This window comes from Canis lupus, chromosome 16, assembly GCF_003254725.2.
Source record: "Canis lupus dingo isolate Sandy chromosome 16, ASM325472v2, whole genome shotgun sequence".
Classification (NCBI taxonomy): domain Eukaryota; kingdom Metazoa; phylum Chordata; class Mammalia; order Carnivora; family Canidae; genus Canis; species Canis lupus.
This window is the reverse complement of record NC_064258.1, coordinates 1893666-1911507: the sequence shown is the minus strand read 5'-3', so window position 1 is coordinate 1911507 and position 17842 is coordinate 1893666. Positions and strand designations below refer to the sequence as shown.

Below are 17842 nucleotides of genomic sequence, written 5' to 3'. Positions count from 1 at the left end.
AAATAAATAAATCTATCTATCTATCTTTAAAAAAAATAAAATCATTTTGCAAAGTTTGGTACTTTTATAATACAAAATATAGCTTTTCTTTTTATTCAGATCACCTGAATAATTTGAGATTATCATTGAAATTTTGTCCTTGCTTCCATAGTTTAGTGGTTCCTTGGTGATACTTTACAAAATTTCTGGTGATGCTTTGTAAAATACATGGACTTTCATTTATTTTGCTGCCCTTCTTATGACATCTTTGTTTTCCTCTCTTCCTTGAAGGGAATTGTAAGAACTCGAGATTAATAAATCCACTAGTTACAGAGGCACATACCCAGATTGGCAAAAGAAGCCCATGTTTTTCTTTAAATTTTTTTTAAAAAGTATGATTACTGATAACTATTTCCATGTGGTCGTCATCTCAGGGAATATATTTGTGTGACCCTTGACTTCAGTAGCTTTCGGCCAGAAGTAGGGGTTCTAAATATGGTATCTGTGTATGAGAGATGATCCGTAGGTTTCTCAGATATTTCCCCCAAAAGGTGAAGTGCCATGTATCTGAAGGAAGAAAGGTAGCATAAACGCATTTGAATTGCTCATAGTGATGACCTTGGTAAGTCATTTCAAAGGAGCTGGAGGTAGAAATATACTATAGAGAAAATGAGCACATCATTGACCACTTAAATATGGTTGGTGTTCACCCAAAACCAAAGAACTCCTTCCCTTTTCTCTTAATTTATTAGAGCAGGTTTGTGAGTTTAATTTGCCATTTTTCACGTAACAATTTTTTAGAAACAAACCCAGACTGTTTGCTTGAATTAATTCCTGCAGGCAGAGGCCCGTCTGCTCGAGGAACAGAGAAGGGTCCAGGTCTACCTTCATGAAAGCACACAAGATGAACTAGCAAGGAAGTGTGAGCAAGTGCTCATTGAAAAACACTTGGAAATTTTCCACACAGAATTCCAGAACTTGTTGGATGCTGACAAAAATGAAGGTGAGCCTCTCAGACTTTCAGGACATGTGCATGTCTATTATGACCTACAGTTTTGACATTGTTTGAAATTCTAGACTCAGAGGTAACAATATCACCAACATCAATCACTTTCTGAAAGATTAACATGTGAGTGTGCATTTACCTTGTGTGTAGATTTCAGGCCTCTGTAGAGTGTTTTGGGTATAACTTTCGGGGGCAGGGAGAGCATCTTTGCAGTTCCACTGGGAATATAACTTGTTGCATACACTTCAGCATGAAATGATACTACCCCCGATTTTTTTCTTGAGGATTTTTATTTTGAAAATTCTTCAAGGGATCCCTGGATGGCGCAGCGGTTTGGCGCCTGCCTTTGGCCCACGGCGGATCCTGGAGACCTGGGATCGAATCCCACATCGGGCTCCCGGTGCATGGAGCCTGCTTCTCCCTCTGCCTGTGTCTCTACCTCTCTCTCTCTCTCTCTCTCTCTCTGTGACTATCATAAATAAATAAAAAATTAAAAATTCTTCAAGATGTGAAGGCTAGTATTTTGTAAAAGTATTTCTTTTACCCTTCAGGTTTTACCAGGACATGTTAGGAACTCAGTAAAAGATTGAAGTTCAAAAGTTTTTTTCTTTGTCCTTCATAAACTAACCATGTGCCACACATGTAGTTAATTTGGGGACCCTTTTGTGACTCACTTGTTTGTAGAGTTGAGATGGATATTCATAAATGCTCCTTAAATGTATTCATTTTTTTAAAATAAATATTTGAGGGATGCCTGGGTGACTCTGGTTGAGAGTCTGCCTTCGGCTCAGGTCATGGTCCTGCGTCAGGTTCCCTACAGGGAGCCTGTTTCTCGCTCTGCCTGTGTTTCTGCCTCTCTCTGTGTCTTTCATAAATAAATAATCTTAAAATAAATATTTGAGTGCCTATTATGTATCTAACATAAATAATATCTCAAGCTTGAGAATTTTAGGTAGCATCAGAAACACTTTCTGATAAAACGATGTTTTTTCTCTGTTATTTTGGTGGTTTCTCATACTAAAGGGAAAAAATAAACTTTTACAATAGGACAACTTCATTGTTGTTTTCAGCTTAATATACATATACAAAGGACAAAATATTTGGCTATAATTAAAACATTTTTGATTATTTAGATCTGAAAACACCGTTTTATTTCAAGGTATTTTTCATCACAGTATAAATACATACTTAGTACAATGGATATGTAAAGTTTATTCCGTGTATAATGGTGGCACCTTCTTCTTTCAGATTTGGGTCGCATGTATAATCTTGTATCTAGAATCCAGGATGGCCTAGGAGAATTGAAAAAACTTCTAGAGACACACATTCATAATCAGGGTCTTGCGGCAATTGAAAAATGTGGAGAAGCTGCTTTAAATGTAAGTACTGTGTAATTGGAAATCAGTCAGGCCTAACCATTTCCACACAGGAACTGCAGACATGTGTGCCTCCATTTATGAATCCAAGTGATAAGATTTTCACTAGAGCTCTCACAGGGAACCTTGTTTTGGCTTTTTAAAACAAGGTTCACAAACCTCTTGGTTTAGTAAATTCCTCCATGAACTTTTCTCTGATATCTTTCAGGCATTGCGGATGTCATTTCTTGATATTTTTTTCCCTTCATGTCTTCTCACAATTACATTCCTTACACTAGAAAAGAGAAGATTCATCCATAGAATGAATAGACTAAAGCCTCCTAGACACTTGGCTCCATCACCCACCGGCCACAGGCTGTACCTGTTGGGGACTTTGAGGACCCCTGCTGCTGCCACCCCCCACCCCACCCCCAGAAGGTCACAGGGCTCTTTGCCCTGGATCATCCCTGAAACGTGTAGTAGTCCTATGAACCCTACTACGCCAGGAGGCATATGGAATGTTCCTACTAGTGTAATTTCAGGTGATAATTTCTCATAGGGAGTACCTCGTGTTCCTAAAAGATGGGTAAGTTGTCCTTGGTTTTGTCCCTGTTGGCATTTTAATTTTAATAGTGTTTGGGAGAATAAGGAAAAGCTTCTAGAACATGGTTGGTTCTTACATCTAAATCAGAAAACATTTTAGTCTCTGATTTTATTGTGTTTAATGTTAGTTATTTTTGACAGTACTGTATTTTTTTTTTTTACAATACTGTCTTTAATACATCTTTTAAAATCTTCATTTCTCTGTTAACTTTGGAAGATTCCCTTTAATGGCTTGCTGCTTCCCTTTTGACACAACTGTGAATTATTAACCAGGTGGATATAAACCCCTCCTTCAGATTGATAAAATAATTAACTTTACACATTCAGATGGAAGAGATCTGGCTTAGTAGTGGCCATTGTGAAAGAGGTGTCCAGGTTTCAGTATAAGCTACTGTGTGAAGTCCCCAGTGCGGGGACACATGGTGGTGGAGGTGTGGAGCTGTTGTAACTGAGGCACGATTGAGTGTGGCCCCTTGACAGTCAGTCTGGGTTCAAATCCTTGCTCCACCTGTGTGACCCTCCTGCTAACTTGTTTTTCCATCTGTGTCAATTGGGTTTTTTTTTTTTTAATAGAATAATGGAGTTTTTATGAACAAGTAGTACATGTAAAGTGCTTATTAAATCTGGTGCATTAAGTGCTGAGTGCTCAGCAGTGATGGCAGTTTTAATTTTAAAAACTCATTTAAAAATCATCCTTACATCTGGATGGCTTTTTTTATTTCCAAACTAAATGTTCCTTTCCAAAGGGCCTGACATGCTCACGCTTGCACACACATGTCATTTAGGAAGGGCCAGTCTTGAGCAATAATGTAAGGTGTTTTCACACTAGTTAATTCAAAACCCAGTTTAGCCACATGAGCAGCAGAGCCAAGTAAATAACTTGTGTTCCTTGAAATGAGTGAAGTGGTGAGTCTGTTATTTCATCAGACATGGGTTGGAGTAGTAGCTACATGAAGCAGTTTGCTTTTTTAGGTGACCAGTTGTGTATGTTCTCTGTGCTAGGAGGCGTCCTTGTGTGTGTGTGTGGGGGGGGGGGGGGCTCGTGGTCTAGATAAATGCACTCAGATTATTTTCATAGGATGATGGGGTGTTACTTCTAATGTCCATCTTTTCCAAACCAAAGTCAGGTCCTAAATGGAGAAGTAATCATGCTATAATTCTCAAGTACTATGGCTTTCTCTTTCTGTTTGATATGATCACCTGACTTGGTGAATTTAAATCTGACTTTGACTGGGTTGGTGAATCTTAAATCTGACATTTACTTTTTTCACGGGCAGTTAAACCAAGTTTAGTTTCTAAATAAAATTATTTTTTTATACCTGAAACCTTCATCTGTCAACAATAAGCAGCACAAATAGACCATATTTACCAGCAGTTCTTTTTTTACTGGTAATTAAATTTTTTATTATTCCTTTTTTTTTTTTAATTCATAAGAGAGACAGAGACACAGGCAGAGGGAGAAGCAGTTTCCTCACAAGGAGCCCAATGTGAGACTCAGTTCCAGGACCCTGGGATCATGTCCTGAGCCAAAGACAGGCACTCAACCACTGAGCCACCCAGGTGCCCCGGAAATTAAACATTTAAATAATCCTTTAATTACTTAGATGTAAACCAGTGATTCCCATGAATTTAAAAACAGAAATAAGGCTCTCCCTCTTGAAGAATAATCTGTATAGCTTAATAAACTTGTATGGCATCTGCCTTAACTTTCAAAAGTCAGCTATTTTTTTAATACATAAAATAACATGTTATTATTGATCATAAAATAACATTATTTCCATATGAACTATTTTTATATTGAACTTGTGAAACTGGTTTTCTAAGCTGTTCTTGTGAAGAAAAATGTTTCTTTGGGAAAGCATATATTATACTTCCACTGTTTCTGTAAGTTTTCCCTGAATTTCCGTCTCATTCTTTTATTTCTAAAATTTCAGTTGACTCATAGTTTGCAGTGATGCATGAGTTTCTTACACAGCCATTGTGGCCTGGGTTCTATCCAGTGATGGGAAAGCCCACAAAACTTGAAGACGCTCAAGAGAGGGCAGGTGTGCCCAGTACTTAGCCTGGCACACAGTAGGTGCTTAAATACTTACTCTAAGAAAGAATAAATATAGCTACCTAAAACATAAATACTTGTAAGTAGGTATTTTTATCACAAATGTGGTAAATACAAAAGATATATTGTAACCCAAATCGTGATAGTTTTCCAATTCCCACTTGTGCTGCAGGAAAAGCAGCAGAGGGAAGCGACTTTGTATTAATTTTTTAAAAAATTATAATCATTATACATAATTTTAAGTGGGATTTAATTACTTTGAGAAGACCATTATTAAAGTTTGAAAATTTTTGCCGAATTGAATCGAATCATAGTATATGAAAATAATTTACGGTGAGCATATTAAATGTCATAGAAGGCACTGCTTAAATGAGTTTTTAAGGGCTAAAATATTTTTTATCTAGTCCTATAATTCTGTTTATACCAAACAAAACAGATGAAGTTCTCACAAATAGAGAAATGATTTTACTTAGAAGCTGGACTTCTGCTTTAACTGGCCATGAAAAGGTATCGATTAGAAAACTAGACTTAAAAAAAAAGAAAAAAGAAAAGAAAACTAGATTTACTACTGATTAGTTGAGCCTAGACTGAAATTATTATAGGTTTTGAATTTGTAATGTGATTTAAAATAATATTTTATGCACTGAAACTTTCAAAGCCTGCCTGAGAGTTTTCCTACCTGAGAGGTTTTTTTCATAGTTAAAAACAGATTTTTAAAATTAAAGGCTGTTCCTGAATCCCTTGCACAAGGAGAATCTCCCTCTTTACCTAAGCAAGAACTGGCAGTCCTTGCGAGGTGTCCCTGAGAGCCCTTAACACGTGCTGTTTTTAGATGTGCCGCTGCTCGCACCTGCCTGACAGCCAGGCCAGTGAGCCCTCGGGAAGGCAGTCGGGCCCGGGCTCCTCAGCATACAGAGAGTGTCAGCCTGCGTGGCTGAAGCTGACCAGTGTGAGTCCATCGTACCCACCAGGCAGGATTCCAGTGCATCTGGAAGAGTTCTCTCCAGCCTTCATAGGTCCTCATGATTGAGGGACATGGATGCTTAGCCAGCGTGCCGATTCATGCATAACAAAGGCAGGATAAGTAACCTGTTACGTTGGGGTATCAGTAGGACTTTGGGAACCTTATACACACAAAAAATATTCAAGGATGGGATTTAAAACTGGTTTAGACCGAACAACCGACAAATAATTTTAAATAGACGAGTTGTTTTATAGGCAAGTTTCCCATGGGTGGCTTCTGAAGCGAAAAGAATGGGGCAGCATGGATTAGCAAGCACACTGACGTGGCACTAAAACCAAAGTCAAAAATTTGAAGGGCCCCTGGATGGCTCAATCTCTTAAGTGTCTGCCTTTGGTTAGGTCACGATCCCAGGTTCCTGAAATGGAGCCCTGCATCCCACATCAGGCTGCCTGCTCAGCGGGGAGCCTGCTTCTCCCTCTCCCTCTGCTGCTCCCCCTGCTGGTGCTCTCCCACTGTCTGTCAAATAAATAATTCAAATCTTTTTTAAATCTTTAAAAAATAAATTTTTGAAAGACCCTGTGTGCTTACATAGATGGACCAAACCACTCCAGATGTGTTCAGTCTTTGTAGTATAGTAACTAGAAAAATACTCTGTATTAAATATAGGAGGACCCTGTCCACTTGGGTCTTAGGGAACATCTTGAAAGCAGAGCCCACACTGTCAAGTGTTCTTCGAAGATATTGAAACCCACAGTGTGGCTTGCCCTGTGCTGGGTTCTCAGGTTATTTATCTGCCAAAGCAGCTGGCTGAAGGATGCTGGGTGGTATTGCAAATCAGAGGGCCAACAAACATTGCAGATAAAATTGAAATCATTATTTTCATTCATTCAACAAGCATTTGTGGCGTTCTTGTGATGGGATTGATGGCAGGAATCCCTAATGGAAATGTCTCACCTTTGTCTTCATGTCCAGATGACTTCATCTGCCTAGTCACTGTATTACAAGTTCATTTTTGTTTTTTTGTTTTTTTATTTTCTTAAGATTTTATTTATTTATCCATGAGTCACACCGAGAAAGAAGCAGAGAGACAGAGGGAGATGCAGGCTCCCAGTGAGGAGCCCAATGCGGGACTCGATCCCAGGACCCCAGGACCCCAGGATCACAACCTGAGCCAAGGGCAGACGCTCAACCACTGAGCCACCCAGGGGCCCTATAGGGTCATTTTTCAACTCACATTCTCCTTCCTCCGTTCCTTAGCACAGGGGTCGGGGTAGGGTAGCAGCTCTATAGGATATGCCACCTTGCCCTCCTCCTTTGCCGGTGACAACATTCACAACCTAAAGTGGTGTGATTTCCCACTGAGCCTGGGCATGGCCTCCGCGTCCTCTCGAACCAGTAAGGGCTGCCTGCCTGCCAGCCCTGCCCCTGCTCTGTCCTCTTGGGTGAGTCGGTAGGGTGTGGACATGCCCCTTCCCTACCCCTCCAAGTGTTCTCTCTACAGGCCCAGCGCCACCATGTTCATGCAGGCACCATGACTTCATTCTCCACGTGGTCCTCCCACTGTCCTTTCCTATTCATCCCTCACGGTGCTTGGCACTCCAGTCTTTCAGAAGTACCACTGAACGCTTTGACTTTTACTCCACATTCCTTATCCTTTTTTTAAACAAAGCAAAATAAAACCTCTTTTCTATTATAGTATATTAAATCTACAATATATTGTAGATATGTATACCTAGATATGTTAAATCAAAATCCTCTCCTGATTTACCCCTGTTCTCTTGAACTTTGTCTTCCCTGCCATATCATTTATTTATATTCAGGCTGTTCCCTCCGCCCGTAACACAATCTTCCTTGCTTTCTGCTTGCTTTGTCCTGCTTCTAAGACCAGCTCAGATCCTCCTTTCTTAAAACAAAAACAAAAAGCAAAAACAAAAAACTCTTCACTATCTCTTCAAGCCCTAAGTGAGTGTCCCCCCATCCTATGCCCCTGTGGCATCTATAAAAATCTCCTGTGCCACTCTGCATCTGTGCATCACTTCTGTGTTTCCTGTCACTGCCGTGGATTGCAGTCCCTGGAGAGGGCAGCTGGCACCTCATTATAGTTTATGCTCTTTATAGTTTTAGTGCTAGCATCCTGTGCAACAAGCGTTCCTTGATAATGGTGACATAACAACGATGGGAAAGAGGAAGAGCCGTCAGCTGCGTGGCCAGAATCTCCTTTCCCATGTTTTCGCCCATTCTTTCTCTTCATTGGATCCATCATCTGCTCACCTTCCTATACCTTGTGGGACCTTCCTAGTTCTCTCTGCCCAGACACATTTCATTTCTTTTCCCTACATGTTAAACACCTACCTCTCTTTCGAGCCCCAACTCAAATGCCGTTTCTTCCACAAGCCTTTGCTGGTCACCCCTTTGAAATAGTAGCATGTTGGGCTCTTTATATGACATGCACACTACTTTATATTTTACATGTCTGTAAAAGTGTCTTTTACAGGAATGGCTTTATCCATCTTCATGTCTTCAGAATTTAGCACAGTCCCTGGTGCAGAATAGGGTGTCAGCATACTTCCATGTTAATTGTACTCCTTGTCCCCAGCAGGACTCAGGCTGCCTACACAGTACATAAAAGACAACGGGATATAAGAGATAGTGGCAAAATAAGGATAGGAAACCCAAACGAAGCCAAGTGTAGAGGTGGACAATGCTCAAAATGCATGCAGTGGAGTCTAGTATACTGGTCAGAGATGGGTCACAAACACACCTCCAGTCCTTTGCAGTCAGACCAGAGAGCTTGCTGGTAAAGGCAGTCAGTGCCATGAAGTACAGTCAGCTCTTGGATTCCTAGTGATCATAAGGAATAAGCCTGTAACTCAGAAGAACAGCTTTATTGGCATTCAGAGCTGAGAATACTCTCCCCAGTGGCCCATCCTAAAGAGAACGCCAGTAATGTGGACAGTCGTCAACACTATACTTACAAGTAAACGTGATACCAAGTCGTTGGATGGCTTTATAATTTCGCTTGATGGTAGCTTATAGCAAAATACCAAAATAAGGTTCAGGAAAAGTGTCAGTATAGACTTGGAAGTACTTGCTAATGAATGCTTGATGATGCAGTTGGTTCCATGTTGAATTTTTAATTAGCACATGATTTTGCAGCAATCTGAGTACTGTTTTACTTCCCTACAAAGAGGGCTCCAAAATTGAACATAAATCAGGTTAGAAGACAACACTTCAATACTATCTTGTGTTCAGGGCAGAAATGGCAACAGATGAGCGTAGAGTCCTCTTGAAACCGTGTTGATTTAGTAACCTCCGCCTCCCTGGGACTGAGGTGTAATCCAGCAAGAGTGGGCTTGTAGACCCTTTCCTATCCAGCAGAGCTGTTGGTCTAACAGTGGGGGTGTTAGGCTGCAGAGATGGATTGGGGAGCAAAGTTGTAAAGGCTTATTTGCAGCTGGGAGAAAAATCATCTACTTGAAACGGGAGGAAGCATTTTCAGGAGCCACCCAGGGGTCTGGCTCCAGGAATGATTGTCCTTATGAAAAGGGAGCACTTGAAATGGAGAATGATATAGGCCAAAATGAAATCAGAAAGCTCTGACCGTGTATCTAAGACCTTACCAGAATTATGGAAAAGCCCTGTTTGGGGATTGAGAAGTTGAGTTAGAAATAATTACAGGAACCCAACTGTTTGTATGAACTTGCACCAGAATGAGCAGAGTGACACAGTGTGGGGTGCTTCTGGCAGGCTTGGGTTTTGTTCATCCAGCCAAGATTCCCTTTATCTTTTGGAGTAAAATGTTTAAATAACTTGGTCCTGACTCAGCCATTCTTTGGATGCTGGTAATAGAAGAAAATTACCCACACAGTGATAAAATTGGCCAAGGACCCTTACATCAAGAGCCTAGCCTGCTTTGGTCAGAAGGGATGGAATACACACCCCTAAAATCTTTACATTGGAGGAGGGCAGGGTGAGTAGATCCTGGGCTACCCCAGCCTCAAGCTATCCCTTAAAAGCTGAGGGATGGATTATGGGTGCTGATTTTACTACTCTTTATTTTGATTAGGTTTTAAATTCTTCTATAATAAAAACATTTTTTAAAAAGCAAAAGGAAAAAAAAATGTGCCAGTTCTGATGTAGTCGATGTGGGAGAGGAGAAGGAGGAGGCAGTTTTATCCAGTAAGTCAAACTGACAAATTTAATTACACAGAGAACTGATATGTGCTGATAATGGAAATTGGTTCTGAAAGCCTACAGCTGAATTCATGAATCTATTTTCTGTCTTGCCATGGGCTGGAAAGAATTAGCGTTTTCTTTAAAAGACAAATCATACAGGTGTTCATTTCCAGTTTAGGATGACCCGGCTGTGAGAAGACTCACTGTTTGAATTTGATATCCAGAATACACCCTTTTTTCTTTCAACTATGGGCACAGCTGTAATCTTCCCATGAGCAAACCAGTTACGGAAGCCCCTCACTCACCGGATCTGAGTTTATATCCCATGTCAAACTACGTTTTGGTTTAATCTTTGCTGTGTATTTTGAAGTCCTGAATGGCCCCTGCTTGTCTTCAGATGAGTTCAAGACCACCCATGACCTCTCAACCACCTACCCACCCACTTCATTCCTGGATGCAGTGCTTTTGTTTCTAAACTGATGTGTTACTTTCTGCAGCATCATTCTCTCTCTTAGGGGAGTCACAGTTTTTCCTGGCAAGCCCATCTTAGTTCCACTTTCAAATTTTAATATTTTCACCTCTCATTGCTCTGTGCCTGAATCTTGCCAACTTGGAGCCTCAGTAGTGAGCACATATGGAAGGGCTGCAGGCAGGGACTCCAGCCTCCCCTCAGATCTAAGGGAAGTAAAAGTGTGAGTCAGGACGAGGGAGGTAACCAGGCTGGCACGAGGCCCGGGGCCGGTGATGGAAGCCCACCCAGTTACGTAACTGGGACCAGGCATTCATAGAAGTTTATCAGATCCGAAGGTAATGATTAAAGATGAGTTATTTACAGTCTGAGACTCAGAGCCATGATTGCAAGATAAGTACATAGGATTGAAGCAGAAGTAACAGGTGGACAGAGGTTATAGTAATGAGAATACAGAGCACTGGTTACATTGGTAGGTTTTTTTTTTGTCTCGGCATTTTCAACTTTAAACCGCAGTCAGAAAAACTGGCGATTTCTGCTTATCAGAAGGAGTGAGATGGTGGCATAGAACAAAGATTGTCACATCACTGGTTGGTGCGTGAGGCCTCTCTGTTTGCTTGTCTCCAGTGGCTTTGTGTTTTTGTTTGGTTTGGGTTTTGCCTATTATTAAAGACAAAAATTAATTTTACTTCCTGAGTGCGCACAGACTGGTTGAGGAGGGAGCACGTCAGAAGCCTGAGGAGGCTGGGAAAAGGCCAGGCTCGGGTTCAAACCTTCCACGGCCAGTTGTCTGAGTGGGCAGTCCTGGTGCCCACAGACTTTTACCTGCCTTTCTCTCTGGCTGCTGGTCTGGGATTGTTCTTTCCTGAAACTTCTGCTTCTCTCTGTGTTGCATGTGGTGAGAATGTGGCTCCAAGGACCAAGTGCTAATGCTTCTGGGGAAGAATCACTCTGCCCCCAAATAATTGCATTTAAGGTTGTGGACAGTGTCGAGCAAGGCCCCGCCCATCCTGTGGGTGCTGTGTGACGGTGACTGACCCTCCTCAGAGGCCTCTCTCAAAGCTTCTGTAATGGACCTGCTGCCTTCCTCCCGGCTGGATAAGAAATGTGGGTGCCATGTGTGCCTAACAGGCAGTCTAGGTGAATCACGGGTTTCCAAGGACAGGTCATATCAGGTGCTGGCTTAGAGAGCACCAGCTGATGTACATGAAATGGTGAGGGTGGCCCCTTGAGCCTGTCACACCCCAGTGTGCCGCTTTGGGCCATATTACAACATCAGGACCACAAGTGATCCTGAGAAACCCTAATACACACCAACTCCCCAGACCTCTTCATCTGACACATGTGCTATACGGTTTTAAGGAAGATAGGATAAGATAAGGTAGAAGTTATGTGAGGCTCCTAAGTACATTTTTTTCTTTTTGTGAAATTGATCCTTTTTTTTTTTTTTTTTTTTTAGTGGAAATGTATGGAATAAAAGGTAATATTTCAGTCATGATTATCAGCATTTCTGATCTCTGTCCATTCAAGAAGTATCTGGTGAACGCCTCTACCCTGTGCTTATAAGCAAGGTGGATGTGGTCCTGGCAGGCCTCCCCGAGCTCATACCTGGCAGGAGAGGCTGCCAGTAGCAACACCTCACAAGTATGGTTAGCATTCCAGTGGGGGTTTGGGCGTTGTATGTATGTAACAGGAGGCCCGCCCTGTCCTGCCAGTTCAGGGAGCTTCCCTGAGAAAATACTTGAGACCAGTAGAGGAGTTGAAGCTAACTAGGCAGGGGGGTCTTAGACAAAGCCCCTCAGTGAGTATAAACATGACCCAGTGCAAGAACCAAGAAACCTATTATGACTTGACAAAGAAAATGGCACAGAGTAAAACTGAAAGGGTAGCCATGCCGGCTGGCCAGGCCAGGAAACCTCAAAAGCCACATTAATGATACTGCCTTAGTCCTAAGGGCAAGAGGAAACCAGGTAATGGTTGTAACAGACACAAAATTGATACAATCAGATTTTTTTTTTTTTAAGATTTTATTTTATTTACTCTTGAGAGATACAGAGCAAGAGTGAGAGGCAGAGACACAGGCAGAAGGAGAAGCAGGCTCCGTGCAGGGAACCCGATGTGGGACTCAATCCCAGGGCCTCCAGGATCACGCCGTGGGCCACAGGCGGCGCTAAACTGCTGCGCCACCAGGGCTGCCCAGATTTTTTTTTTTCTTTTTAAAGACTGTACCAGTGTAGAAAATAGATTAAAAGGAGGTAGAGCGTGAGTGTTGGGTCAGGTCTGTTTGGGTGGCTAGACAGGAAACCGCATGGGTTGGTGAGGCTGGGGGTGGGGAGGAGAAGAAATTTGGTGCTTTAGACTTTGGGGGGCCAGGTGTTTGTGCTCAATCATTGTTGACCCTGGATCATGGGTTCACGGAGTAGGTTTTACCATTCCTTGTAATTTTGCAGAGATTTGAATTTTTCTACAGTAAAACCCTAGAAAAAGGGAAATGGAAAAAGCAAGCTCTGGAAGAGAAGCAGGTTCAGGGAGGAGACCGGGGCCTCTCTGATGGACAGTTTGGGAATCCCATGGCACAGCCAAGGGCAGGTCGTGTGAGCTGAGTGGGGAAGTCTGGTCTGGGCTAGAAATAAATATGCCTGTCGCTGGCAGAGTAAAGACAAGTGAAACCACATCAGGGTGGATGATAGCTGCCAGGGACAAGCCCTGACAAGTGTCGTGTTTCTTAGCAGAAAGCCCTGCATACTGTTGAATAGAGCAGATGGTCATGAATCAAAACAGTTATTACTCCGTTCATTTTCTTAAACACCAAAAATTTACAAGTTTAATGAAAAACATGCATTTGTTCTAGCCGATCTCTCGTCTCTCCTCACCTCGGTCATGTTTATAACCCTGTGAAACACCTGCTCTTCTCTCTGTTACCCCGAGCGCTCCTACCTTCATCTGCCCTAGCCAGTACCTAAGCGGCTTCTCTCAGGACCTCAGATTCGAGGTTCAGGTTTCCAAGACTTGCTGCTTCATCATGGGGTCTGTTCAGACCCCTCCTTTTGCACCAGCCAGACTGTTGGCTAGGTCTCTAGAATCTTGGGATCAGAGTCTGATGACTTCTGCACCCTTGGGGGTGATCCATCTGATTGGTCTTTCCTTCCTTCCATTTCTTGGGATATCCATGTTTTTCCAAATCCTGAGTCTGAGAAATATCGCTCAAGAAATCATGGAAACAGAGAAAAGCATAATTCTCCCGCAAGCGTGATAGACAGTATAGACACATTCCTGGCCCCGAAGAACCCACTGATGGCGAGGGTAGGGGCGCGCTCACGCAGAATTGAAGGTTAGGATGAATGCCTCCGGGAACCACAAGGAGCACACATGCTGCAGAAGCAGTGCGGTCTGATGCCAGGTTACAACCGTGTGTGTGCCCTCTCTGCTGCCGAGGGCGTCCTTCCTACAAATAAAATCCATGTTAGTATGGTTATGTACATAATATATTTCACATAAGTCCTTTGAGTGGTGTTCCCCAAAATAACATGTGTTGGAAGCAAAATAAGTCCTTAAACTGGCAGTTTTGATGTGTGATTCTGTGTAATGCTGTTGACCTTCCCCTTGAATGTTACCTTATCCAGATACTCCCCAACAATTTTTGCTGGCATTTTCCGGTGCCTGGATACTTTGCTGTAGGCTGGAGTTTTAACAGAGGAATTAATTGCAAAGGGAAGAAAATGTGAATGTCCTGAAATAATTTGATGTGAAATCAGAAAGCAATCCAAAACCCAAATTAGCAAAAGCAATATCAGTTTCAGTGGCAAACCTAAGATTAAGCAATGTTTTCATTGTTAAAAAAAGTTTAAATGAGTTTTATGAAATAAGATGTATGCCAGTTGGAAGATGCTTTTGGTTGCACTTGTGAATTAAGACCATCGGTGCAAAATGGGAGAAATTTTTTTACATCTGTAATAGTTGTCATGAAACAACAAGATATCTGATTGGGCAGTTAACACTGTGTGTTTTAACACTTGAAGATAGGTAATTTTTAGATATTAAATATATGTGATATTGGCTTCCAATATTTTAGGTACTTTTTATTTGGCAATCATTTTGTGTTCCCTCTTAACATTTTCCCTTATTAAATGTCTGTATCAGGTCAAGACTGCTTTACATACTGTTAAAATTATAGTCTAGTTCAATGTATTTGTAATAATAATAAACTTGGCATTTTTATATTTTTTTAACAGAAAATCTTTGTAACTCTTAGTATAGCCCTATCACAGGAAAACAGTTCAAAGTATTGTAAGATGCAGAACGATTAGAATTTGGGGAATTATGTTTTTCATTCCTGAAACCTGAGTATTAATATCTGTCAGAAATTTGCAGAGGCACCTGGGTGGCTCAGTGGTTGAGCATCTGCTTTGGCTCAGGTCATGATCCCAGGGTCCTGGGATCGAGCCCCACATCAGGCTCCCTGCTCTGTGGGGAGTCTGCTTCTCCTTCTCACTCTGCCTGCCACTCCCCCTACTTGTGCTCTCTCACTCTCTGTCAAGTAAATAAAATCTTTAAAAAAAAAAGGGGGGGGGGAGAAATATACAGACTCTTGGCAGCCATGTGAGGCCCCCACGCTCATGCCTCCTGCTTGTGAAGGGGCCAGCTGCTGGCGTTGTTCTGGCACGTGACATCTGTCCATGCTGCTGCAGCTGTGGACTGGTCCTGTCATCTGGGCCTTTTCCCTTCTCAGAGCTGTGGAGGAGATGTTGGCTTGGGAGTTAGGCTGCTTGGGGTCAAGCCTGACAGCCATCACTGAAGCCCTTGGCCAGATGCCCAAATGACTTAGTTTCTTCGCCTGTTGAGCAAGAATCCAGATAGCACCAACCTCATATCACAGTGTGGTGGTGACAGTCCTTGTATGGATCCTCACACCACGGGTGTGTGGTGAGTTCCCAGCGACAGCCACTCTGTTTTTATCATTCAGGCCTGTCTCCCTTGACTCCCTACCCTCCTGGTCCTTCCTGTCTTCCTTGTGCATCCTTGCCAGAGTTTCTCCTGTGCTGATCTGGGCATTGTATTCCCATTATGTTGTTTCTTTGTCCAGAGCTCCTAATTGCCCATCCTGCCGAGTCCTCCAGTGCTCTGCCTGTCTCCCTGGCCCTGGCCTGTCCCATCCAGTCTTGCAACGCAGTCAGGTGTGCGAGTCAGACCTCTCGGCCTTGCCCGACCCACTTACACCCTTGCGTACTTCCTCGGACCTTGATCTTACCCTATTCTTTCTTTTTCTTTTTCTAAGATTGTATTTATTAGAGAGCACACGAGGGGAGGGGCAGAAGGAGAGGGACAAGCAGACTCCCTGCTGAGCAGGGAGCCTCACATGAGATTCGATCCCAGGACCCTGAGATCATGACCTAAGCTGAAGGCAGACACTTAATTTACTAAGCCACTTAGGCACCCCAATCTTACACTGTTCTTACATCACCTGCCCCCCTAAACTCTAAGTATCCAGCTGATTACTGATCATGCTAGCTGATTGGTTTTTCCAGCGAAGCCTAAAATTTGAATTTTTCAGAAAAAATGGGCCAAGCAAACTGTCACTTAAAAAAATTGTGTTTCCTGCAGTCCTTTGATTTTTCAAATAATTTAAAGAATCACTCTTTTTTATATAAGCTGGAAATCAGTACTTAATTTCAAGCACAGAGAATTTATTTTATTATGTATATAAGCAAAGTATCCTATGTGCTTTGATGATGGAACCAAAGCTATTTCTTGATCTTCTGTGTCAGCATCTTTGAAGAAATTTCTGAACCTTTCAGAATGTTTTATAGTAACACATGAATATATCATTTAATCCCCAGTAACAAACTTTTATCTGTTTTTCCCCTCCCAAGGACCCCAAGATGTATGTACAGACAGTGTTGGATGTTCATAAAAAATACAATGCCCTGGTAATGTCGGCATTCAACAACGATGCTGGTTTCGTGGCCGCACTTGACAAGGTGGGTGCGAGCACAGCGTCTTTGCTGCAGCGTGGGGGGGGGGCCCACATGTTCTCTGACTGTGTTTTGTATGTCCCACAGGCCTGCGGTCGCTTCATTAACAACAATGCAGTTACCAAAATGGCCCAATCGTCCAGTAAATCCCCTGAGTTGCTGGCTCGATACTGTGACTCCTTGTTGAAGAAAAGGTATTAGTGACTTTGTGGGGATTTTTTTGTTAGTAAATCTATTTAAAGTCTCTGCTTATATATGAGAACTAACTTCCTGTTATATTTTACATATTTTAGATTGTCATCTTTGTACCTTTTGAGAAAACACTTTAAACCAAATACATCTTCTTTGTCTCCTTAAAAGATACTTCATGTTATAAATTCTAGTGGGTTTTTATTGTGGGTTTTTGTTTTTTTTTAATGTTACTGTGGGCTTTGAGAATTATAGAATTTATTTAGCTAAATGAAGTTCACAGGTTGGTCAAGCAGTGGTTACGAGGGTGGCAAGGAAGGAAGGAGTAAGTGTCCTTCTTGTACTCCCTGCGGATGTTCTGTGAGCCTCGGTCATGATGCCAGGGAAGATCTCCTGTGGGAGCTCCCACTGGCTGTTTTCTGAAACAAGACTTTCTGTGCACTCTGGCATTTGAATTATCGTGTGCACTTTTAACATTTATCTTCATGTGATCAATTCGTTTTACTGCTGTTTCGTATTCTTTGTGTATGTGTATATTTACATTTATATATTTTTAAAGATTGGGGCTTGAGCTCACAACCCTGAGATCGAGTCGCTCCCTACACCAGCTGAGCTAGCCAGGCGCCCTTCGTATTCTTTATTTATTTTTATTTTTTTAAAGATTTTATTTATTTATTCATGAGAGACAGAGAGAGAGAGAGAGAGAGGCAGAGACACAGGCAGAGGGAGAAGCAGGCTCCATGCAGGGAGCCCGATGTGGGACTTGATCCCGGGTCTCCAGGATCAAGCCCTGGGCTGAAGGCGGTGCTAAACTGCTGAGCTACCTGGGCTGCCCCCGTATTCTTTTTTTTTTTTTTTTTTTTTTTTTTTTAAACCATCATGTTTCTCACCTGTTCCTCCTCCTCTGTGTGTGTGTGTCTATTAAGAGCTAGAGGCCCCATGATCTCCTGTGGCTCTCTCCTCTGCGTTGTGCTTCTAGGGTTCCAGGTTGTGTGTATTTGGGTATTCTCAGCTTCTGTTTCAGTTTTCCAGCAATCCATCAACAAACGCAGTCATTTCCCATGCCCCCATGT

General features: G+C 42.2%; 1 protein-coding gene across 8 annotated transcripts in view; it reads left to right on the top strand.

Moving 5' to 3' along the window:
* The window catches only part of CUL1 (cullin 1), a 93297-nt gene that overhangs the window by 63286 nt on the left and 12169 nt on the right, over positions 1-17842 (top strand). For all 8 annotated transcript variants that reach the window (XM_035699739.2, XM_025434023.3, XM_035699737.2 and 5 more), the window contains 4 exons: positions 820-982; positions 2234-2364; positions 16479-16586; positions 16668-16774. In XM_035699739.2, coding sequence (XP_035555632.1) covers positions 820-982; positions 2234-2364; positions 16479-16586; positions 16668-16774 — 509 coding nt within the window. The remainder of the gene's footprint in view (positions 1-819; positions 983-2233; positions 2365-16478; positions 16587-16667; positions 16775-17842) is intronic.